Consider the following 25422-nt stretch of genomic DNA (forward strand, 5'->3'; position numbering starts at 1 on the left):
TTAAACTGACTCTTCCTTGTCTCTGTACTTCCTCTGTCGTTGTGGCAAAGGTGTTAAGTACATTTCTCTGAATAATAAAACACTGACAGACAGTATGACTCCCTTCAAGACTGCTTCACTTTGTAGGCACAATTCAAAGAGTATTTACATACATTGATCAAACAGTGAGAGTATGGAAAATCAATTTTCAGCCAGAGGCAGTCATCCTAAAAATAAAACTCACAGGTGTACAGCAGGGTCTGGGGTCTCTGTTAAATGGTGTATTAGCCCTTTAACCAGCTCTCTCTGTAACTATGTCTCATCCTGATAGCAATTCAGCAATGTGTATGATACATTCATAACAATAATCAATGATTTTTATTGTTGCTGTACAGTGAAGGCTACTTTCTGGTTTCAGCATCACAGAAGTCACACATGACCTAATATGGAATCACTCACAGTGTCTCTGGTTACTTCCTGTTCACACCAAATGATCTCTGTATGTTGACCGCTATTGACATCTTTGTGCAGAATTTTCAAATGCAACATATCAGCATATTTTTCCAGCTGCATTTGTATGTGTGTTTGTGTTTGTAGTACCATTTGAATACAGTGGATGCGATGGAAACATTTATGCTGCACGTATTGACAACTTCAGCTTCTTGCATCCTCTTTAAAATAGCCTCATGTAGCTGGAACAGCATGAGTTCTAAGAAAAATTGCTCACATGATTCTTCATTTAAACATCCACTAAAAAGGCATCACAGCCTCATGTCTGAAGGCTTCCTGTTCACATTTTGAGTTGTTAAAATTACTGTTAAGATTAGATCTGAGCTGTCGGACACCCTCTCATTTCCTCATTCATACTGTACAAAACACTGAGCAGAGCACATAAGAGCACTCACTAAACACACAGCAAATACTTTATACACAAAACTAAAGAACAAAAAATCAGCTTGTAGTTTACAATATGTACCATTATAACTTCTTTACAAGCACCAAACATGTCAACTACCTGGACATTAGAGCTATGAAAAGAATAAAGCTGCGTTCAAGAGCTTACAGCACACTGAATATAGTGCAAGTCCCAGCCAGATGGTAGAGAGGACTGTTACTCATTAATCACAATGACGCTCCATCATCAGTCCATCACATCGATCCACACAGTCCTTATTGTACATGATTTCCTTCACATTAGAGTACACGGCCTCGTCCCCTCTGTTCTCTTCTTCTGAGACATAATGTCTGGTCTCCTCATCCTCCTCCACCATCACCTCCTCCTCTTTCCTCTCCAATGTTTCTCCTTCCTCTCCAGCATCCTCTTTCTTTTCCTCTCTTACCTGCCTCTTTACTTCAGAGTACTCCGTCTCTGTGCTCTCTTGCTTCCTCCTTGCCACCTCGCTGGGTCTCATCCTTTTCAGCAGGGAGAAGTCAATGCTGGCGTACTCCACATCTTTTGGGCCACTGTTCAGTTCAGTGTCTGTCGTCCCTCTGTCCACAGCTCCATTCTCATGTACCTGTCAGGTACACAGAAGATGATACAAGTCCAAGAATGTGCACATTAACTGTGAAATGTCTGATATATTTACATCACTGCCAACCACTGATTCATCAGCTTTAAGAAAGGAACTCAAAGATACTGCAACCAGTAAATTGATGTTAAGAACCTTTTAATAAAATAAAATAAAATAAAATATAGTTATCTATTGCTCATGACTTTACATCTTTGGTCTACAACACACCCACAGTGCATTGTGGACAGACTGAGACTGACCTGGTCAGACCACATTAGAAGGTGACAACATTGTTTCAGTAGTGTGTAACCATGTGTGTTCTCAGCCACACTGAAGGATCGTCTAACGAACTGATGACGGCTGCTTAAGCAGAAGTAGCTATATAAACATATGAACACACATACCAGCATGTTGCCTTGTGGGATTATCATCTCCATAGTCTCATCCACATTTTCAGACTTTTTCTGTTTGTTTCTGGAGAAAAATATATTTGTGCAGCAACAATGTAAATGTATGTATAGAAATATAATCCACAAAACAATGAATTAAATCAACAGCATACCTGTGGCATTTTATAGCCAAACAGCAAACAACTGCTGACAGAACGACTCCAATTAAAAACGCAATGATGACTTCCAGCCTTGAAGCAGTTTGGAAGATTTCTTCTGATTTACCTGCAATCAGAAAGAAAAAATACAGGGAATACTACAGAGGATTAAACAGAGATACTAAAAATATCATAAAGTGGTCAAAAGTAGCAAAGTGCTGAAGATGAGAGGACGTACCGGCCTCAGGCAACTTTGTCTGAATGGTGAGGTTTGCTTTTACTTCTCTGTTCTCATTACTGGCCACACATTCAACAGCAGTGTTACCATGGTTTCTCACAGTAACAGTGCTGTTGACTGTCTGCTTTGACACAGAGGTCACGACAGAGTACTGAGTGTGGTCCTGCAGCAGCGGCCATTTGAAGGTGGGTAAAGGAAACCCCTCACTGACACACCAACAGGTCAGGACATCTGACTGAAGCTCACACACAGAGCCAGTCTGGATCTCTGTGATCCCTGCAGATACATACCAGAACACAGTGTGTCAACTCAAAATGGTGAATGGCATGAAGGTGCAAGGTAAAGGTTTGCAGCATAGAAAGATATTTAAACATCTGTAAGCAGTGTTAATATACATGTACTTACATGTCATTGTTACAGTGACTCTTTCTGTCAGGGTGGTGTTCAGATGGTTTGCTGTGCAGATGTACTGTCCTGAATGCTCTGCTGTCACATTAGGGATGACTAGTGTAGCTGATCCAGTGCCGTTGTGCAGGGTTGTGTTAGAACTAAGTTTAGTCCACATAATAACTGATGGAGGGAAACTTTCAGCACTGCAGGTCAGACTCAGAACATCTCCCTCATTAACAGCTGTAGAGCCGCTGATCTGAGGTTTCCTGATGTCTGTGAACATTTCAGGGTTTTAGTTCATTTAAAAATATTTAAACAGTAAATAAAGGAGGAAAATCAAATAAAAAGTAAAAGTGATACTGACATCATCACCACTGTGTCTCACTTTCTGACACAATATTCTACAAATAAAAGATCTGAACAACGTCTGTACATGTAGGAGAGGTTACACTGAAAGAGTTTCTAAATATGACTGTTTCTATATCAATTACCCCTTGTTGGCATTCTCTGTAAAAACAGGAACTCTGAAAATAACTGTGCACTGTCATTATTTTTACAACCACTGGAGGGCAGCAAAGTAAAAAGAAAGTTCCAACATATTTGAAAGTAGGCCTATTCAGTTTAATGACCTGACCTCTGAAAAGAAAAGGCCACAGTACTGTTCTGGTTTGTTAAAAGCAGAGGGTTGTGTACTCACATATCACTGTTACAGTGACGTTTCTCATCTTGTGGGTCTTGTTCAGGTGTGTAGCTGTGCACACGTACTGTCCAGAATCTTCTGCAGTCACATTATAGATGGACAAAGCTCCTGTTCTTTGGTCCTGTGTGAAGGTGTCAGTGTCTTCCTGCAGATCACTTTCAGCCTGCAGGAAACTTTGTCCGAATTTTGTGTTTTTATGATCAATTATGATCAATATGTGTTGAAACTCATCAAAGTAACTGTGGTGCTAATTTCATGAATCACTCTGACTGCTGTCATCTCTGCACCTCTGAAAAAATGTCTGTTTTCTTTCTGTGTACTTTGTAAACAGGCAGCAGTGACACAAAGGGAGAAAGATTCAGCAATCTTGCTTTATTTACATGAATGTATCTATTCTCAAATCAATCAAAGCTCTGTAGACTGCAGGCTGAGCTGTTCCAGCAAGTGCAAACATATGTGTTGTGAATATGCAGCATCAGATGTGAGCAAAATTAAATAAATGAGATTACACACAATATAAAGACATAAATGTACAGACATACTGTAAAACACTATATAGGGAAAGTCAATAAAAACTCTTCAGCTGTTGAATGTCATGTTTTATATCACACAGCACTGCATGCATGTATAGCAAAAAAAACCTCCTGTAACAAACACTTTTATGTTTAATGTCTTTCAATGTTTGTCAGAAAATATGAAAACACTGTACTTAATCTACTTGATTTAACTCTTACAGTTTGTCCCCCTGACTGCTTGGCTTCCAGCAGACATTGGTCAGTTCGGATGCTGGCCTATAACATCATACTCTGATGATTTGTCTGTTCTCTGCAGTGATGTGTAGGTTCTGTCCTCTTCACAGGGTTCCTCCTTTTTTCTGTTTTTGCTTTAGACATAAAAATAATTTGGTCTCAATTTGTTGGCAAAATGATTTCAATGTATTAAAAACACATTTAAGTATGTCTGATGTGTGGACATACCAGAGGGACATCACATAGCCTGTGTAGAAGAGGTTCACAGTGAGAGACAGTCCAGCAACAGCCCAGCAAGATCCACACTGCTGCACAGAACCTGTAAGAAAAGACACAGTGCAGTGTCTGACTAGTGTCTGTCACAGTCTGCACCCAAACAGAGAGCTATGATAATGACTGAATAGTTCTTCAACAGCACTGTTGGAAGCTGAGGATGATTATTGACTCATGTTTGGAGCTGCCTCTAGTGGCCATTTGAGGAAATGCAGGTTTTGGCACTCAGCAATGATTTCATAACTTCAGAATAAAACTCAGAGCTACTTTGATGAAAAAGACCAAAGAAAAAACATCATGTTATAATAATCAATATCATAACAGGTGATTGTATGTACACAGAACCATCTACAGTAAAAAACCTTCAAACTTACTCAAAAACATGTAAAGAGTTCTGTTCTCTCTGTAAATAAATAGCCCACATCAATGGTTAACATCAAAATGAATTAAAACACAGTAATATCTTATTGACCTATAAGAGGGGAAACTAGCTTTTAGTCTATTTTTGTTCAGTATATACAAATAAAAAAATGAATTATTGTATAACACAGGTGTTTTAGTTGTGAACACTCACCTGCTGATTGTGACTCATTTTTGAATTTGAGCTGGTTCTTTACTTCCCCAGCCTCATTACTGCTGACACACTCAACAACAGTGCTGCTGTTGTCTTTCACAGTCAAGGTGACAGTGCTGTTAACTGTGTGATTTGACACTGTGGTGATGAAAGAGAACTCATTGTGGTCCTCCAGCAGCGGCCATCTGATGGTGGGTAAAGGAACCCCCTCACTGACACACACACAGGTCAGGACATGTGACTGAAGCTCACACACAGAGCCACTCAAGATCCTTGGAACAACTGAAATCATTGAAAACATAAACATACAGTAAGTTGATGTGAACAGTAAAAATACAGAAGATCATTTCGTCATATGCTTGAAAATGTACTCACATGTTACATTAATGGGTTTGGTCAGGTTCTTGTTTTGATGTTTTACTGTGCATACACACTCTCCAGAATGTTCTAATGACTCATTCTACCTTTCTGTTAACATGGTAATTTAATGTATCAACAGTGCACCTACAAATTCAAACTGCGGTTCTCTTGATAAATGTATGTAGCTACTGTAAGTATGACAAAATCTACCTGAGTAATATTAAAGGCCTTAGTGTTGAGTCACATAGTGAGGTGTCATGCACTGTTTGTATGGGTTGTGTGTTGCAGGCTACATCAGGCTGTGCAGGGATGTCTGTGTGCCCATGAATGTGTTTTATAAATGCAGACCAGTCACAGAGGCAGCAGTCTTTCTTCAGAAGAATGTAAAGAATCAAAACTGTGCAGAGGACATTTTTAAGACTTGAGGAAAGAGGAAATCAGCAGAATGTGCTGTATGTTCCTGTACATGCTGCACATGTATGTCTCTGTCAAACTGTTCAGTCAGGACAGAGAATAATAAACAGTACTCACAGCTCACATTGAGAGTTTTTGTCTCCTCTGTAGTTATGTCCCCTCTGAAGCTGACCGTACAGGTGATCTCAGTACCATGGTGTTCAGCTGAAGGGTTAAAGGTAGAGGTGTGTCTCTGTGTACCAGCAGTCACATTCTCAGTCTTGAATTCAGTGGTGTTTCCTGTGATGTAAGAGTCATTATTTCTCTTTCCTCTCCATGACCAGGTGATGTCAGGAGCAGATCCAGAGCAGAGACCAGGAGCAGTGCAGGTCAGGGTGGTCTGCTGTCCTGCTGTCAGTGGAGGAATCACCACTGTGGGCTTCTGACTCAGACCTGATGGAAACACAGAGCAGAGTGGGGTCAGGTGGACAGTCTGAAGGTCAGCATTCAATAAACATTTCAATGAAAGTGTTAGCTTTAACTGCTGCAGCTCCTACTGTCTGCAAACAGAGGACCATCAATGACAAAAGTTACTTTATGATTCATCAAGATTATGAATAACTTTTCATACCTTTAACAGTGACAGCTGCTTTTGAAATGAAGGTAAATGGATCGGTACCTTCAACTCCAAGCTGATAAAATCCAGAATCAGACTCTCTGAGATCATTAATCATGATGCTGCAGTTTCTCTGACTCACATCAGGCTCCAAAAGTGACACTCGACCTCTGAACTCAGACTGAACTGATTGACTCTTGTCGGTGTGAAATATTCTGTTAGAATCACATTTTCCTTCAGCTGTTTTACATTTGTACCAAATGACATGTGTGGGTGTAAAGATGGTGGTGAAAGAACACGGTATCACAACACAGAGTCCAGCCTCTGCTGTTAGTTCTCCCTCACTGAGAGTGACACAGTATCCTTGTTGTTGACAGTGCTGTTGTCCCCAAACTGAAGCACCTGTTCATGTAAAGAAGGAGACACAGACAGAGACAGAGACAGTCTTTAAGAGGACACAATGACATTTAACAAGTGAAGACAAAAGGCTAGTGGCAGTTTTGTTGTTATTAGCATTAGATGACAACAACATCTGTCATGATTCTGTTTTGTTTTGTAATTTAATTTTAAAGTTATCTTAGTGCGATCTGATTTGTTATGGTGTGTTTTCACTGTTTCTTTGTTATCCTGCTTTTTGCTTCTGATTAACCCTTTGTTTCTTTATTATTTCTTGTGTTTTGTGAATTAACCCCTCATTATTATTATTATCTTGGTATGATTTGGTTTTCATGATGTGTTTAATTGCCCCGTGTCTGTGTTATGTTTCCTGTGGTTTGGTCTTGCTTCCTGTTTTATTTCAATAGTCCCGTCTTCCTTGTGTTTTCCCACATGTTTTACTTCCTCCTGTGTCTTCCAGCCCCATGGTTATATTGGATTACCTGTGCTTTGGTTTGTTCCAGTTAAGACCATTGATTAAAATTGTGATTTCTTTTGTGAAAGGTGTGAATGTGTGGAGAGAAAAAACACATTCTGAAGGATGTTCAGTGTCACAACAACAGTTCTGATGTTTGCGTCTTGACGGTCACATACCTGTGTCAGCACTGATCTCACACAAGAGCACAGTGGTCCAAAGGAGAAGAAACATCCTGATCCAGAGCAGACTGGAAGTGAATTAAAGTCAGACATCAAAAAGACACTTCTGTATCTCCACATATCATGTAGCTGACACTTTAAAGTCTTTGACTCATTAACTCTTTCTTTCCCTCTCCTCGACAGCTGACAGGAGTCTGTAACAATGGACCCTTGCTCAGACTGTTTACATTTTTCAGTAGCACACCAACTGTAATATTGTTTACTGTTCATGCACCTTCATATGCAACAACTGCACATGTTCATACTGTTTCTCTCCCCTGACATTCTCTGCTCAGCAGCTGATAGCACATCGCTCATTTATTCATAGTTTATATTGTATGTTTATTTTTGAATGTTCTTTCTTAAATGCAATGTTTGTTAATTGCCCAGTTGTTAAATTATTCGACTTTTATATACTGTAAATGTTCATGCCATTCAGTGTAGACGGCAAAGAAAGAAATTCATTGTACAAGGAAACCTGCTTGCTCACTGTGCATTTGACAATAAACGATCTAAATCTTTGAATCTTTCCCACAAGAAATGTTAACAGTTATGTTTTTACCTCTATCTGCTGTCCTGCACTCTGCTCCAGACCAACGATCTCCTCTGATGTCTGCTAAATGTTCCTTCCCCTTTTTGTGTTAAATTTAGGGAAGTCTTTTTCAATTTACAAAACTATGCTTTTCTTTGACTTCCACATCATGATCATGATCTATCTATCTAACTTAAATTCTTATTTATTTATTTACAACCTTTGCTATCAAATGTTCTACAAATGTATAAATAAAAATGTTTATTTGAATAGAAATACTTTCATGACAAGTATTATTTACTTCGTCACAGTGTCTGTTGAGCTGGTGTTTTTTGGCCTTATATGGTATCAGTGCCAGTGTGTGATGACTTGTTGCTCATATGTTGAGTAATTTTTAACTAGATGGTGATCAACCTGCGGCCTGACTGACCAACATTAGGACATCAGGGGGAAGTAAGATAACATTATAAAGCTAACATGCTACATGCCTGTTTCCACTTTAGTTGTAATCCTTCATTTATCCCCTATAGCAGCTCACACAGCTGCAAAGTGAGCACAGGTGAAGGTAAACCTAAAAGAAAAGAATCCCAAAGGTTTTAAAATTAATATAAATACATACAAAAACCCTCCCCTGTAGAGTTGTCACCAAAAAGGAACTAATCAACAGAGACCAAAACTGTTTCTGTAACACTGGTGTTGATGTCTGCTGTAAACATTTCATATCTCACTTTTGAAGCCAGGCCCCTAGAGGCCTGCAAGGGTAACTGCAGTTTTTATCACATTCATGTGGGCTTTATAAAGCCCAGTGCAAGGAACAAAACACATGTCTGACACCTGATTGATGGGTGAAAGTCTGCAGCAGTTACAGTCACCGCCCCGACATATTGCTCTGACAATTTATTACATATGTGACCATCTGCTGATTCTGTTTTAGATTACTCACTTACCACCCAGGGGAGCTGGGGTGCAGACCTAAATCCAGCACAATAAGCACAACCAGTAGTTTGGTGGTGGCTCTGTTGGCCAACACAGAAAGCACCAGGGGTCTTTAAGGGGCCAGTGTGTAGGCTATGTAGTGGTTAGATTTAAAATTGCAACAAAGTGAATGAAACAACATAAAGAACATGACACACAGTCTCATGTGTGTCACCACAGAAAAGACAAAAAGACAGCCTGAGGCGTCCAGTTTTGTTTTCTATCAATAAATAACTGTTCCCACTTTGTTGTTTTCATCTTATTTATGTTGGCATGAAGACGACAGGTTTAAAATAAAAGAGCAAGCAATCATTGCAGAGAACTTCTACTGTCATCATATTAACAGTGCAGTTTAGAGTGCTGGCTAAACTGCTGTCAATCATGGACAATCCCTCCCACCCTCTCCATAACACTGTGGACAGACTGAGAAGCAGCTTCAGCAACAGACTCCTGCTGCCCCGCCGCCATCAGACAGTATAACTCCTCCTGTGACTGTCAGAGCTGTGCTCACAAAATTGGACTAAAGAATCATCACAGGTGCATTTCAAACTTCTCAGTTACATTAACTGTGCTTTATCTTTTATTTGATCTGCTTCTATGTGTGTGTATGTACAAACCATCACAGGCCACAATAAGATCTCTGACCAGCTGATGGATGGAGATCTGCAGGAGGCCAACCAGCTGAACCTGTTTTTCAACAGGTTTGATAGTCCACTCCCTGAACACCCTCCCCCTCACCATTCCTGTGATGCACCATTAACACCTGTCTGTAACAATGTACCTCCTCCTCCCCCTCTCCCTAACCACACTAACCAGTCTCACCTCCCCATCACTAACATAACCCTGCCCCCCTCCCCCATCAGATCTCTCTCTCTGCTCTTCTGTGTCCAGAGTTACCATCACCACAGAAGATGTGAGGAGTGAGTTCAGTCGTCTACAACTGCGAAAAGCTGCAGGACCGGATGGACTCAGCCCCAGAGTACTCAAGGACTGCACCACACATCTGTGTGGGGTCTTCCAGCACATCTTCTCCCTGAGTCTGAGCCTGATGACCATCCCTTCCCTGTGAAGACAACATGCCTTGTTCCTGTGCCCAAGACCAAACATCCAAGCACACACAGCGACTACAGACCAGTTGCTCTGAGAGTCTCTGGAGAGGCTGGTCCTGAAACACCTGCGTGCTGTTGTTGATCCATAACTGGACCCCCTCCTTACCAGCCCTGTGTTGGAGTGGAGGACGCCATCATCTACCTACGGCACAGAGCCCACACTTGGAGGAGGCAGGCAACACTGTTAGAATCATGTTCTTTGATTTTTCCAGTGTGTTTAACACCGTGCAGCCTGCCCTTTTGAAGAGGAAGCTCCTGGACATGCAGGTGGAGACCCCACTGGTCACCCGGATCATCAACTATCTCACAGGTCGACCACAATTTGTGAGGCTGAGGAACCCCTTCTCAGACACGATAGTCAGCAGCACGGGGGCACCCCAGGGCACAGTACTGTCTCCATTCCTGTTCGCACTCTATACATCGGACTTCAGACACTGCTCACAGTCCTGCCACCTGCAGAAGTTCTTGGACGACTCGGCCATTTGTGGGTTGTACCAGCAGAGGTCGGGAGGTGGAGTACATGAGTGTGGTGGACAGCTTCGTGGAGTGGTGCAGACAAGACCAACTGCAGCTGAATGTCACAAAGACAAAAGAGCTGGTGGTGGACTTCAGGAAGCACCAGACACTCCCAGACCTGGTCAGCATCAAAAGTACCAACGTGGACATTGTGGACAGCTACAAATACCTGGGTGTCCACATTCACCACAAACTGGACTGGTCCACAAACACAGAGGCAATATACAAGAAGGAACAGAGTCGCCTGTATCTCCTAAGGAGACTCAGGTCCTTTAAAGTCTGCCAGACCATGCTGCAGATGTTTTACCACTCTGTGGTCTCCAGCGTCATCTTCTACGCTGTAGTGTGCTGGGGCAGCAGGATGAGGACGGCCGACACCAACAGACTCAACAAGCTCATTCGGAAGGCCATCGGACTGTATAACTCCTCCCCTTTCTGTAGGAAGAAGAGCTGGATGTTCATGTCAGGCATCACTGTCATTCCCTCCACTCGTCTATATTTATATTACTTAGCACCTTATATCTCCATATTTTTATCCATGTATCATATATTGTGCTCATACTGCGTACTGTACTCTGATTTGGATTATAGTGACACTTATACTCTTATACTCTGTACTTAACTGCATTTAATGTAACTTGATACCTCTGGCACAAGAATTTCCTTTGGGATTAATAAAGTTTTATCTTATGTAGAAAACAAAAAAATCCTCAATAATGACAATTATAATCACCACAAAGTCAGACATACAAATTTGCTTCACAACACACTGACAAAATATTAGGTAAGACATGTTTGATACTTTGACTCTTTCAAAAGAAAAACAACAAAAAAAGAAACAAGCACATTGGGAACAATGTCTTAATAAAAGTTAAATAAGTTTAACATCGGCTCTTTTTACATGCAGAGAATCAAGAGTCTTTATTGTCACTATGCAAGGCACAGTGAAATTTCATTCAGCACCTCTAGGCACGCAGTTGGACACATCAAATAAAAAAGAGACATGTAAAGGTCTACACAAGCAGTGTTTGCTGCCCTCTTGTGGTGGTGTGAAACAGTGCATGTAAACAGTGGTTAAGATCTGGGGCTTCACCGTGAATTGTTGGACAGTCATATGTAAATTTAGCGTAAAAACATAAACAAGTATCCATATTGCTTACATGTGACTCATGAGCAATTAAAAACAAAAGTAACATTTTAAAACATTTGTCAAGCACCAAACACAAACCCCACTCTATGCTGTTTGTGGACTTTCATGGTATTGTGACTACTACTGCTGCAGTGAGACGTGATGTTATGAAATCATCAGTATTTGACCTACTCTGTCTCTTAGTATGTGTGAGGATGTGTTGCCTTTATAATGAAGTTATGGATAAACTTTATCAAATCTAAAGGAAAAAGGTTTATTAAGTGCATTGGCGAGTCCTAGACCAAAGATGCTATTGGTTGCATTATGGGTAATCTAGGATTCAGATTTAACCATTGCAAGGGACTACACCTAGGACAGGTTGTGACAGTTTTGGCCATTCTAAAAATGTGTCTCTCACATTGTTTAGTGGCAAAATGACCATTACTATATATGTTTTCTGATCACCTTCCACCCAAGCCCATTTTAAAGGCATCAGCTTGAAAATGGCATGCCCAAAATGAATTGAGTATATCTCAGCAACCACTAGGTGTATTCGAATACTTTTGGTGTCATAATAAAGGGGACACCTGGGAGATTTGCACAGTTGTGTAAGTATTAATTTGTATGCCTCTTGCTCTTTGTAAATTAGAATGGCACAAAGCAGAAATGATAAAAAATGTCCTCGTCTGTCAAAAATTTACACTTTTACAATGAATATCTCAAATGATGTAGATGAGCAATCTAGTCTCAATCTGTAGCTAAGTTTGTGGACATTATCTCTGCCAAGTTTTTTATTTCATTCTAATTAAGGGAAACAAAATTACAGAGGGTTTAGTCCAACCAAGATGATTTCCAACCAATTTCCAAGATGGCCGCTATGTGTCTATGTGTCAATTATCCAATTATTGTGTCAAATATAATTGACACCTCTATCAAAAGGTCAGAACCAATAGATTTGACAGGTAGTAGTAATATTAGTGCTAGACTCACCAATGACCAGCCACATGGAAGAAAATGCATTTTATGCTAAACAACCGTTGATACATTCTCCCCCAAAAAAGTCCTCCACAAACATAATAAATGTCTAATCCTAATATTTTTAGTCTTGAATAAACACAGACATGTTGGTCTATCTGAACCAAGCATTTATTGCCTTCAAATATGACTGATTATTGCAAATTTACAGAAGAAAGACAGATTTTGTTGTTACTTGTGATTTTTTACTTTTATATTCTTTATATTCTAATTTACCAAATGTTTATAATATAGCAAAACAACTGTAACAGTGTCAATTGGTAAAGTCTCAGCTTTCATATGACACCTTGTTTGTTGTCTTTTATTTTTTGGATGCATGAAAAAGCCCCCAAACTTGGGTCCCTTGGGGTGGAAAGGGTTAAATCAACAAGTGTGATTAATTTAGTAAGTAGTCACTTAGTAGGCTTAGTAGGCAACACACATACATGCTTCTTTTTGTATAAATTAACAAGAAAATAAAAACAGGATAAAAGGATAAAAAGAATCGGACCAAAAAAAATATATATGTAGTATATTACATTATAATGTGTTATATACCTACATTAAATCAATGAATAACAAGGTTATACATCCTGCATGTAAACAATGCCTCTCTTTTGACTAGATACAGGTATGTATGTTAAATACTTTAATGGCCTGTGGCCATGCTGAAGTTAGCAAAAGTGCTACTTGTCTTGTGTCCAGCTTTGTATCCCGTCCCATTGCCATGACATACAGGTTGAACTGCTGCTTAGAGGCATGCCAATTTTCGTCAACATTTCCCATCAACTTCAACCTTTCAGGTGGTTTTAGATCCATGATGACCCCCTCCACATACTCAGTTTGCTCCGTGTTGTGATTGTGCTTTTAAAGGAGGAAGCTGGGTTTCTTGCTACCCTGTTTGAAATCTTTAGTATCCAAACAGCCTCCAACTCCTTAACCATACACACGTGAACACTGTCACACACTTCTGCTATTTTACATCAACACAGAGTGACAGGTATTAAGTGCATCCTAGACGTACACATGTGTAATTGCAACTGATCATCAACTGTGAGGGGGTGAAGGATGACAGACAGAAGCATTGGAAGCGGAGCAGGTAGCATTTCAGATTAGGGTTAGGGCTCCCGACGACGCACACAGCAGTGATGGTTGCACAGAGACTGGTCTCTGTATGGCTGATCTCCTAAATCTTAGAACTCTTCTTGTGAAATTTTATTCATCTCATCATTCAAACATTCAATGAGAGAAACACCTTTCATGTTGCTCTGAGAGCTTGTAGGTCTATTTTGATGAGTGTTTCCACACATTTATTTCTCTGTACCAGGATAAGAAAAAACTCCTTGTGTTGTAGCATGGTTATCAGGTTAACAAAACACTATTTGCTCAAGGGAAGAGAACAGAAATAGTAACATTTGTACTGTATATTGCACCCCCTTCCTCAGTGCCTCAAGCGTCCGAACAGCTCAATGTGAAATGTGGTGCCCTCATTTGGTCAGGTTATTGTACTGCATGTGTAAAGAGGTGATGAGGAAACACTTCAGCTTGATTAGTTGTTTAATTAAAGAAAAGTATCATATTGTCCAATGCAAAAAAGACTAATAATAAAAAGATGAACAAAGAGGTGCTACTTACTGCAGGAATAACACACGCAGATATTACATGTTAAAGTATAACAGACTAGAAACTGAATGATGCTGCCAAAGTATCATTAACAATCGTCCACCTTCATGTCTGATACGGGGTGATGACCTCATACTCTGATGTCTCTGCTTTCTGTATTGACATGTACACTCTGTCCTCTTGATTTGGTTTGACCTTTTTTCTTGTGTTCCTACAAAGAGGAGAAACAACATTGTTATTATTGTTATTTAAAAGTGTCCAGTGCATTAAAGGCTTCGACACATTAAACACACAAGCAGTAACATACCAAAGACTCCATATGCAGATGATGCAGAGAACATTCACAGTGAGAGACACACCAGCAACAATCCAGGGAAGGACTCCACGCTGAGGTCCAGCATCTAATGGAAGACCAGATGTGTTACAGATATTAGATATAAAAGCTTACATATAATACAGAATAGAAAGATCCAGGTACTAAAAATATGATAAAGTGGTTAAAAGTAGCAGAAGTGCTGAAGATGAGAGGACGTACCGGCCTCAGGCAACTTTGTCTGAATGGTGAGGTTTGCTTTTACTTCTCTGTTCTCATTACTGGCCACACATTCAACAGCAGTGTTACCATGGTTTCTCACAGTAACAGTGCTGTTGACTGTCTGCTTTGACACAGAGGTCACGACAGAGTACTGAGTGTGGTCCTCCAGCAGCGGCCATTTGAAGGTGGGTAAAGGAAACCCCTCACTGACACACCAACAGGTCAGGACATCTGACTGAAGCTCACACACAGAGCCAGTCTGGATCTCTGTGATCCCTGCAGATACATACCAGAACACAGTGTGTCAACTCAAAATGGTGAATGGCATGAAGGTGCAAGGTAAAGGTTTGCAGCATAGAAAGATATTTAAACATCTGTGAGCAGTGTTAATATACATGTACTTACATGTCAGTGTTACAGTGACTCTTTCTGTCAGGGTGGTGTTCAGATGGTTTGCTGTGCAGATGTACTGTCCTGAATGCTCTGCTGTCACATTAGGGATGACTAGTGTAGCTGATCCAGTGCCGTTGTTCAGGGTTGTGTTAGAACTAAGTTTAGTCCACGTAATAACTGATGGAGGGAAACTTTCAGCACTGCAGGTCAGACTCAGAACATCTCCCTCATTAACAGCTGTAGAGCCGCTGATCTGAGGTTTCCTGATGTCTGTGAACATTTCAGTGTTTTAGATCATTTAAAATATTTAAATAGGAATTAAAATTAAAAACAAGGAGAAAAATCAAATAAAAAGTAAAACTGACACTGACATCATGACCACTGTGTCTCACTTTCTCACAGAATATTTTGTTTTGATTCTTTCTATACCATATACCATACATACACTATATATATATATATATATATATATATATATATATATATATATATATCAATTACCCCTTGTTGGCATTCTCTGTAAAAACAGGAACTCTGAAAATAACTGTGCACTGTCAGTTCCAACATATTTGAAAGTAGGCCTATTCAGTTTGATGACCTGACCTCTGAAAAGAAAAGGCCACAGTACTGTTTTGGTTTGTTAAAAGCAGAGGGTTGTGTACTCACATATCACTGTTACAGTGACGTTTCTCATCTTGTGGGTCTTGTTCAGGTGTGTAGCTGTGCACACGTACTGTCCAGAATCTTCTGCAGTCACATTATAGATGGACAAAGCTCCTGTTCTTTGGTCCTGTGTGAAGGTGTCAGTGTCTTCCTGCAGATCACTTTCAGACATTTTAGCCCATGTGATGAGTGATGGAGGGAAACTTTCAACACTGCAGTTCAGACTCAGAGTCTCACCCTCAGTCACTTTTCTGCTCCCTGTGATTTGAACTTCCTTCACATCTATAAGACATAAACACACAGTATGTAGCTTCCAGACAGCCTGCAGACACACTGTACAAACACTGTAGTACTCACAGCTCACGTTCACAGTCTGAGTCTCCTCTGTAGTTATGTCACCTCTGAAGCTGACCTTACAGGTGACACTGGTGCTGTGGTGTTCAGCTAAAGGGTTAAAGGTCAAAGCTGAGGTGTGTCTCTGTGTACCAGCAGTCACATTCTCAGTCTTGAATTCAGTGGTGTTTCCTGTGATGTAAGAGTCATTATTTCTCTTTCCTCTCCATGACCAGGTGATGTCAGGAGCAGATCCAGAGCAGAGACCAGGAGCAGTGCAGGTCAGGGTGCTCTGCTGTCCTGCTGTCAGTGGAGGAATCACCACTGTGGGCTTCTGACTCAGACCTGATGGAAACACAGAGCAGAGTGGGATCAGGTGGACAGTCTGAAGGTCAGCATTCAATAAACATTTCAATGAAAGAATAAGTGTTAGCTTTAACTGCTGCAGCTCCTACTGTCTGCAAACAGAGGACCATCAATGACAAAAGTTACTTTAGGATTCATCAAGATTATAAATAACTTTTCATACCTTTAACAGTGACAGCTGCTTTTGAAGTGAAGGTAAATACATCACTCTGTTTGGAACCTTCAACTCTGAGCTGATAAAATCCAGAATCAGACTCTCTGAGATCATTAATCATGATGCTGCAGTTTCTCTGACTCACATCAGGCTCCAAAAGTGACACTCGACCTCTGAACTCAGACTGAACTGATTGACTCTTGTCGGTGTGAAATATTCTGTTAGTACACCATCTTTGATCAGCTGTTTTACATTGGACCAAATGACATGTGTGGGTGTAAAGATGGTGGTGAAAGAACACGGTATCACAACACAGAGTCCAGCCTCTGCTGTTAGTTCTCCCTCACTGAGAGTGACACAGTATCCTTCTTGTTGACAGTGCTGTTGTCCCCAAACTGAAGCACCTGTTCATGTAAAGAAGGAGACACAGACAGAGACAGAGACAGTCTTTAAGAGGACACAATGACATTTAACAAGTGAAGACAAAAAAGGCTAGTGGCAGTTTTGTTGTCATTAGCATTAGATGACAACAACATCTGTCATGATTCTGTTTTGTTTTGTAATTTAATTTTAAAGTTATCTTAGTGCGATCTGATTTGTTATGGTGTGTTTTCACTGTTTCTTTGTTATCCTGCATTTGCTTCTGATTTAACCCTTTGTTTCTTTATTATTTCTTGTGTTTTGTGAATTAACCCCTCATTTCTTGGTTATCTTGATATGATTTGGTTTTCATGATGTGTTTAATTGCCCCGTGTCTGTGTTATGTTTCCTGTGGTTTAGTCTTGCTTCCTGTTTTATTTCAATAGTCCCGTCTTCCTTGTGTTTTCCCACATGTTTTACTTCCTCTTGTGTCTTCCAGCCTTCTGTGATTGTCTGCCCTCCCCTGATTGTGTTCACTTGTGTCTTGTCCTCCCCTTTGCTTGTGTCTCTTTGTCTTGCTTGTACCCTGTGAGATCTCTGTTTTGTCACTGTGAGGTTCTGTGCTCTGTTTTTATGTTCTCCTGTGTCTTCCAGCCCCATGGTTATATTGGATTCCCTGTGCTTTGGTTTGTTCCAGTTAAAACCATTGATTAAATTTAGGATTTCCTTTGTGAAAGGTGTGAATGTGTGGAGAGAAAAAAACACATTCTGAAGGATGTTCAAGTCAAGTCAAGTCAAGTCAAGTCAGCTTTATTGTCAACTCTGCTATATGTGCTGAACATACAGAGAATCGAAATTGCGTTACTCTTCACTCCGCAACATATAACATGTAACTAAAAACTAAAGATAAATATAAAGTGTAAAAAATGTACCTACAATGAGGCACACACAAAATACAAGGCACATAATGAAGGCACAATGCAGTCAGAGTGCAAAAGATGTATAGTGCAAGTCAGTGCAGTTGGCATAATATAAACAGGAATGGTTTAACTTATAACAGCTTATTGAGACTGGTATGAGAGTGCAAAAGATGCAATAGTGCAAGTCAGTGCAGTTGGCATAATGTAACAGTCCAGGAATAGATTAAGTTATAGCAGCTTATATGAGACTGGTGTGACATGACAGGGTAAAAAGTGACTGGTGCACAGAGTTCCTTTGGTAAAGTGGCTGGTACAAAGAGTTCCTATCTTGGGTGGTGGTAGGGGTGAGGGGATGGTGGTAGGGGTAGGGGGTGGGGGGGGGGGGATGGTGGTAGGGGTAGGGGGGGGGGGGGTGGTGTCAGGGAAGGGGGAGAAAGTGGGGCGCAGCAGGGAGAGAGTTCAGCTTCCTGACAGCCTGGTGGATGAAGCTGTCCCTCAGTCTGCTGGTCCTGGCCCGGAGGCTGCGCAGTCTCTTTCCTGATGGCAGCAGACTGAAGAAGCGGTGTGAAGGGTGGGTGGGGTCTCCTGTGATGCGGAGGGCCTTTCGGGTGAGACGGCTGTCGTAGAGGTCTTGGAGGGAGGGGAGAGGGACGCCGGTGATCCTCTCAGCTGCTCTCACTATGCGATGAAGCGTCTTCCTGCAGGTGGCGGTGCAGGCTCCGTACCACACAGTGATGCAGCTGGACAGGATGCTCTCAACAGCCCCTCTGTAGAAGGTGCACAGGATGGAGGGAGGGGCTCTGGCTCTTTTGAGCTTGCGGAGGAAGTAGAGGCGCTGCTGTGCCTTCTTGGTCAGGGATGCAGTGTTGTTAGTCCAGGAGAGGTCCTCAGTGATGTGCACACCCAGGAACTTGGTGCTGCTCACCTGCTCCACAGCAGCACCGTCGATGGTCAGAGGGGTGTGCTGACTCTGTGCTCTCCTGTAGTCCACAACCATCTCCTTTGTCTTCTCCACATTCAGGGAGAGGCTGTGGTCTCTGCACCACCCGGCCAGAAGGTGCACCTCATTCCTGTAGTATGTTTCATCTCCACCGGAGATGAGACCCATCACAGTTGTGTCGTCCGCAAACTTCACAAAGATGTTGGTGTTGTGTGTTGGCGTGCAGTCATGGGTCAGCAGAGTGAAGAGGAGGGGGCTCAGCACACATCTTTGGGGAGCCCCGGTGTTCATTATGATGGTGCTGGATGTGTTTCTGCCGACCCGCACTGTCTGAGGTCTCCCGGTGAGGAAGTCCAGCAGCCAGTTGCACAGCAAGGAGTTCAGCCCCAGCTGGTCCAGTTTGTTGATGAGCTGCTGTGGGATGATGGTGTTGAATGCTGAGCTGAAGTCTATGAACAGCATTCGAACGTATGAGTCTTTATTTTCCAGGTGGGTGAGGGCTGTGTGGAGTGCTGTGGAAACAGCATCACTGGTTGACCGGTTGGGCCGATATGCAAACTGGAAGGGGTCCAGAGAGGGAGGGAGGGCCGTCTTGATGTGTTTCATGACTAACCGTTCAAAGCACTTCATGATGATGGGTGTGAGTGCTACTGGACGGTAGTCATTGAAGCAGGCGGGGGTGGACTTCTTCGGCACAGGGATGATCGTGGTGGCTTTGAAGCAGGTGGGGACAACAGCCTGGCTCAGTGAGATGTTGAAGATGTCTGTAAACACCTCAGCGAGCTCCTCAGCACAGTCTCTGAGCACACGGCCAGGTATGTTGTCAGGACCGGGAGCTTTGCGTGCGTTGATCTGGCTGAGAGATGTCTTCACGCTGGCTCGGGACAGGGAAAATACCTGGTCAGTGGGAGAGGATGTGATCTTTTGTGCAGGAGTGCTGTTGAGTGCTTCAAAGCGTCCGAAGAAGTCATTCAGCTGGTTCAGCAGAGAGGTGTCGCTGTCACAGGTCTGTGGTGGGGGCTTGTAGTCTGTGATGGTCTGTATCCCCCGCCACAGGCTCCGGGTGTCCCTGCTGTCGCTGAAGTGGTGGGCAACCCTTCTGGAGTACTGTCTCTTCGCCTTCCTGATGCCACGGGACAGGTCGGCTCTGGCTAACTTTAGGCTGGTGTCGTCGCCTCTTCTGAAGGCAGCGTTCCTGGCCCTCAGCAGCCTGTAGACCTCCCCTGTCAGCCATGGTTTCTGACTGGCTCGAATGCTGACAGTCCTGGTTTCAGTTGCATCATCAATGCATTTGGTGATGTAAGCAGTGACAGTCTCTGAGTACTCCTGGAGGTCAGTGCAGTTGTTGTGGGTTGCAGCCTGCTTGAACACATCCCAGTCTGTTGTGCTGAAACAGTCCTGTAAAGCTCCTGTGGCTCCCTCCGGCCACACTCTCACTTCTTTTCGGACCGGTTTGGCAACTTTTACCAGTGGTCTGTATGCTGGCATTAGCATAACAGTGATGTGATCAGAAGCTCCGAGGTGGGGGAGGGGGAGGGCTTTGTACGCGCCTCTCTGGGTGGTGTAAACATTGTCCAGTGTGTTGTTACCACGAGTTGGAAAGTCTATGTGTTTGTGAAGTTTTGGAAACACAGTCTTGGGGTCTGCATGGTTGAAATCACCCGCCAGGATGAGAAAAGCATCCGGGTGGGCTGTCTGCTGCTCACTGACCTGCAGGTAGAGCTCATTCAGTGCGTCGCTCCTGTTGTTGTTGCTGGAGCTCGGCGGGATGTACGCAGCTACAAGCAGTATAGCTGTAAACTCCCGTGGCAGGTAAAACGGCCGGCACTTTATAATCATAAGCTCCGCAAGTGGCGAGCAGTGTTTTGAGACCACAGCAGCGTCCCGACACCAAGAGTCATTGATGTAAACACAGAGCCCGCCGCCGCGGGTCTTACCTCCTTCAACCAAGGCTCTGTCCGCTCTGAAACACGCTAGGCGGTCGAGCTGAATGGCGGAGTCCGGGATGCTGTCGTTCAGCCATGTTTCCGTAAACACAAACACACAACACTCCCTTATAGTCCTCTGTGTGGCGCGAAGTAGCCGGATATAGTCCATTTTGTTGTCCAAAGAGCGTACGTTGGCCAGTACGATGCTAGGGATGGCCGGCTTATGTGGGTTAGCCGCTAGCCTGGTCCGTATCCCTCCGCGCTTGCCCCTCTTCTGCTTCCTTTCACACCGCCTGTGGCGCTTCCACTGCGGGCGAGATGGTGTTGCAGGGGCCGGTAGAGGTGCCGGCAGGCGGAGTAGTCCACAGTCCCGTAGCTCTTCAGCGATTGCAGGGTCTAACTCAACATTTACAGTTCTGCTGATGTTAAAAAGTAGCTCACGGCTGTATGTGCGCTTCCTGACATACAAACACGGCGATGACTTGCTATAAGTCTGCGGCACGTGTAACATAGAACACGAAAACAATGAAGAATCGGGAGAGAGAGAAGCCGCCGCACGTGTCTGCGCCGCCAGTTCAGTGTTCAGTGTCACAACAACAGTTCTGATGTTTGCGTCTTGACGGTCACATACCTGTGTCAGCACTGATCTCACACAAGAGCACAGCGGTCCAAAGGAGAAGAAACATCCTGATCCAGAGCAGACTGGAAGTGAATTAAAGTCAGACGTTAAAAAGACACTTCTGTATCTCCACATATCATGTAGCTGACACTTTAAAGTCTTTGACTCATTAACTCTTTCTTTCCCTCTCCTCGACAGCTGACAGGAGTCTGTAACAATGGACCCTTGCTCAGACTGTTTACATTTTTCAGTAGCACACCAACTGTAATATTGTTTACTGTTCATGCACCTTCATATGCAACAACTGCACATGTGTCGTACTGTTTCTCTCCCCTGACATTCTCTGCTCAATGTTGCACAGCAGATCACACATTTATGTATATAGCTTTACTTATTCATAGTTTATGTTTTATGTTTATATACATGACAATAAATACTTTGAATCTTTCCCACAAGAAATGTTAACAGTTATGTTTTTACCTCTATCTGCTGTCCTGCACTCTGCTCCAGACCAACGATCTCCTCTGATGTCTGCTAAATGTTCCTTCCCCTTTGTGATAAATTTAGGGAAGTCTTTCAATTTACAAAGTCATGCTTTTCTTTGACTTCCATATTATGATCGTGATCTATCTATATTAATTACTTATTTATCTATTTACAACTTTTTAATGAAATGTTTTAAGAATTTAATAATAGACATGTTTATTTCAATAGAAATACGTTTATATAGACAAGTATTATTTACCGTACTTGTCATCACATTCTGCAGTGCATGTTCACTTTTAACACTGAATAATGATGCTCTAATGCAAAGTCACAGTGTCTGTTCAGCTGGTGTTATTTGGCCTTATATGGTATCAGTGCCAGTGTGTGATGGCTTGTTGATCGCACTTAGTCATTTTTAACTGGATGGTGAAGTACGATAACATAGAGCTAACATGCTACATGCCTGTTTCCACTTTGGTTGTAATCAATTGATAATGACTTTGTTTATCCCCTAGGAGCTCACACAGCTGCAAAGTGGGCACAGGTGAAGGAAAGACACTTATTGTGTGTAAACCTAAAAGAAAAGAACCAAATCCCAAAGGTTTTAAAATGCATATAAATACAGTAGTCACAAAAAAGGAACTTATCAGCAGAGACCAAAACTGTTCCTTTAGCACACTGATGTTGATGTCTGCTGTAAAGTTGGCCATGTTACAGTGTTTTCTGAATGCTTAAACACTAACAATGATTCTTATAGCACAATTTTTAAAACTAATAATAGTTACAGCAAAATCACTCACTGAGTTTGCAAAACTAAAAGCAAAAACACTGCTTTACACTCAGTTTGCATTTTTGTAATAGAATTGTCTCGGCTTCTTTGTCTTCGTCTTCTACTTTGGGCTGGGTGAATGGGTGGCCGTCTTACACACACCTCCGACACATCTTTTATATTCCATTTCGTGTTTTATTTTCAAAGCTGAACAAAAGGTCTTAAAAAATACAAAATAATTTAACTCAAATGAAAACCACTCAAAACTAATAACGCTTGGCCAAAGGTGGTCAAGAAACTGTTTGCCACCTTCTTCCACCCCCGCGCTCACTCCAAACATTTTTCCCATTCATAAAAATCCTGGCGCTGCCCTTATGACGTCACCACCACTTCCCGTAAAAACCCTAACTAAACATAAATGTAGATTTGTTATGTGTAGCAAAATAATAATGGCACAGCTTTCAAATATACTAAATAACCCAAAACAATATTGCACAGTGCCAAATAATCAAAAAATGGCTACAACAAGAATAGAATAGAATATACTTTATTAATCCCTTTGGGAAGGTCCCTTGGGGAAATTTGGGACACACAGGTTGCAAATGTAAAAATATAATCCACTTCACAGCACTCTTTGTGCTGAACTGTAAACACAACTCACTGCTTTACACACAACTTCCAAATGATCAACACTCTCTTAGTAAAACTACACACATATATGGCTGGTATTTACACTATTTTGCCAACTGTCTGGCTACACTGTCACATGTGAGAACTGTTTTACATCATTAGTTCACTTTGCAATCAGCATGAGCTCTGTAAATAAGACACAGGTAAGCTTCAGTGTGGAGAACAATGGAGGGAGAAGAAGACTGAGAAGAGTGAGAATTAGAGGAGGATGAGGACATGAGGAAGAGGAGGAGGACGAAGACTAGGATGTGAATTTAGAGGAAGAGGACGAGGAGGTGAAGAGGAAGGAGGAAGGGCAAGAAGAAATAGAATTACTGATGTCATCAGAGCTACTTATTTTTATTTTATTTTTTTTATTTTAGATACTGTATTAATCCCATAGGGAAATTCTTTACGGCTGTGTCATACAATGACTAGCGCGCCACAGGCTAGGGTGAAGTGTCTTGCCCAAGAACACACAATAGTGACTAGGGGGGAGTTGGGATCAAACCACCAACCTTCCGGTTACTAGACAACCCTGTTATACCACTGCGCCACTGTTGTCCCCACTGTTGTCTACAATAGTGGATCATGTGATCAACCATGGAACGACCCTGAGGGAAGCTGGACAACAGGTTCAGCCTGAGCCGCTACACTGTAGCAAGCATCATAAGGACATATTGATGAGAATCGGTTAGTACAGTTCCCTCACACTAAGTTTTGTAGTACCATACTCTGAGATACACAACAATACTGTGCATGTAAAATGGAAACTGTTACTCCACAGAATTACTAGACATCCAGCATCTGGAAGGAGGCATGTGAGGATATGGACCAGGGATCATGTCAGGCCTGGATATGGCACTCCAGGAGACATTTTCCCCAGTGCCTTGGACTAGAAGACATTGCATGCGACGTTGATGAAATTCTGTGGCCGGACCCAGAGAGACGACAAGACTGATTTTCTCTCTCTCTCTCTTTCAGTGAAATTGTATGTTTTCTTGTGATTGTTTTGATGTGTGTGAATAAACATTCATACTTATACTTTCATACTGATGCAATGAGGCTTTCATGCCCAATGTGTTGCTCAAAGGTTCGTTACTCAATGCTTCATTCAGTACTCACTAGTGACATCTGCTGTTGGAGTTAACTGTTGACTTTGACAGCCAAAAGGTCAAGTTTCGTGGACACATCCTGTCAGCAGAGGGCCTACAGCCAGACCCTGAAAAAATCAGGGCGGTCCATGTGATTGGAGGCATGGCTTCGGGGTGAGCTGCAAAAGAAAGGGGCGTGTGTTTACTTTCAAAATCTGGCTGACTCTCACTGATTTTTTAAAATCTCCTACCCTACCTATAACACAGACGTAACAGAATTATGCACAGATCTAGAAGGAGTGTCTGAGCATTGTGTTTGCTTGCCAACGCTTTCACCATTATCTCTATGGCAGGGATGTAAACAGCTGTAAACAGATCTTACCTCCATCTTCAACAAGCCCCTCCTGAGTGCACCTAAGCGCTTGCAAAGCATGCTCCTCACTGTGCAAAACTACAACCTCAATGTGATGTACAGACCTGGCCTTAGCACGCATATTAGTGACACTCTCAGCTGGGCCACATGATGCATACAACCGTCATTCCATATGCACCCTGCAGAGGGCACAAGAAATCACAGAATGTATCAAGCTGACTACCTGAATGCCACTAGCCAACGCCTTACACAGATAAGGAAACACACAGAGGAGGACAACAGCCTCCAGATGTTGAAAACAGCAGTCCTGCAGGGGTGGCCGGAGCACAAGGAAGAGACCCTCTTAGCTATCAGGGAGTACTGGTCCATCAGGGATTAGATCAGTGCACAGGATGATGTGCTCTTCAGAAGTCAGAGAATAATCATTTCATGATCGTTACGCCTAGAAATGCTGAAACGTGTCAGCGTAAGTCACATTGGAGTGATGCATGCTACAGGCAGGCCAGGGACACATGATA

The 25422-nt window shown here is 42.3% G+C and overlaps 3 protein-coding genes across 3 annotated transcripts; all 3 read right to left on the reverse strand.

Annotated features, from left to right (window-relative positions):
- Window positions 1-983: 983 nt before the first annotated feature.
- LOC114448409 (sialic acid-binding Ig-like lectin 11) lies at window positions 984-3518 on the reverse strand. The gene is made up of 6 exons (XM_028425328.1): window positions 3366-3518; window positions 2684-2941; window positions 2279-2554; window positions 2056-2167; window positions 1898-1967; window positions 984-1496 (listed from the first exon to the last, which is right to left on the reverse strand). The coding sequence occupies exons 1-6, from the start codon at window positions 3391-3393 to the stop codon at window positions 1098-1100; spliced, it is 1143 nt and encodes a 380-aa protein (XP_028281129.1). The 5' UTR covers window positions 3394-3518; the 3' UTR covers window positions 984-1097.
- A 441-nt stretch (window positions 3519-3959) lies between these two features.
- LOC114448109 (sialic acid-binding Ig-like lectin 5) lies at window positions 3960-9670 on the reverse strand. The gene is made up of 7 exons (XM_028424839.1): window positions 7967-9670; window positions 7363-7433; window positions 6349-6735; window positions 5856-6170; window positions 4965-5246; window positions 4346-4436; window positions 3960-4251 (listed from the first exon to the last, which is right to left on the reverse strand). Exons 2-7 carry the CDS (start codon window positions 7415-7417, stop codon window positions 4143-4145), a joined length of 1239 nt encoding a protein of 412 aa, XP_028280640.1. The 5' UTR covers window positions 7418-7433; window positions 7967-9670; the 3' UTR covers window positions 3960-4142.
- A 3362-nt stretch (window positions 9671-13032) lies between these two features.
- On the reverse strand, window positions 13033-22030 carry LOC114448108 (hemicentin-1-like). The gene is made up of 8 exons (XM_028424838.1): window positions 21994-22030; window positions 21526-21596; window positions 16251-16571; window positions 15897-16175; window positions 15243-15500; window positions 14838-15113; window positions 14610-14703; window positions 13033-14513 (listed from the first exon to the last, which is right to left on the reverse strand). Exons 2-8 carry the CDS (start codon window positions 21578-21580, stop codon window positions 14408-14410), a joined length of 1389 nt encoding a protein of 462 aa, XP_028280639.1. The 5' UTR covers window positions 21581-21596; window positions 21994-22030; the 3' UTR covers window positions 13033-14407.
- Between the last annotated feature and the right edge of the window lie 3392 nt (window positions 22031-25422).

This window comes from Parambassis ranga, chromosome 16 (assembly GCF_900634625.1).
Source record: "Parambassis ranga chromosome 16, fParRan2.1, whole genome shotgun sequence".
In the NCBI taxonomy this organism is placed as follows: domain Eukaryota; kingdom Metazoa; phylum Chordata; class Actinopteri; family Ambassidae; genus Parambassis; species Parambassis ranga.

Bases quoted from the DNA above. Each gene is read 5' to 3' on its own strand.
- LOC114448108 (XM_028424838.1), bottom strand. From the start codon at position 21,580: ATGTTTCTTCTCCTTTGGACCGCTGTGCTCTTGTGTGAGATCAGTGCT. The intron at 16,572-21,525 runs GTATGTGACCGT...TGTTTCCATCAG, and splicing joins TGAGATCAGTGCTGACACAG to GTCTGAGTCAGAAGCCCACA. The intron at 16,176-16,250 runs GTGAGTACTACA...TATGTCTTATAG, and splicing joins TCAGACTGTGAACGTGAGCT to ATGTGAAGGAAGTTCAAATC.
- LOC114448409 (XM_028425328.1), bottom strand. From the start codon at position 3,393: ATGAGAAACGTCACTGTAACAGTGATAT. The intron at 1,968-2,055 runs GTATGCTGTTGA...ATTTTTCTCCAG, and splicing joins TTGGCTATAAAATGCCACAG to AAACAAACAGAAAAAGTCTG. The intron at 1,497-1,897 runs GTATGTGTGTTC...TGTACCTGACAG, and splicing joins TCCCACAAGGCAACATGCTG to GTACATGAGAATGGAGCTGT.
- LOC114448109 (XM_028424839.1), bottom strand. From the start codon at position 7,417: ATGTTTCTTCTCCTTTGGACCACTGTGCTCTTGTGTGAGATCAGTGCT. The intron at 6,171-6,348 runs GTATGAAAAGTT...TGTTTCCATCAG, and splicing joins AGCAGCTGTCACTGTTAAAG to GTCTGAGTCAGAAGCCCACA. The intron at 4,252-4,345 runs GTATGTCCACAC...TTATGTCTAAAG, and splicing joins GGCTATGTGATGTCCCTCTG to CAAAAACAGAAAAAAGGAGG.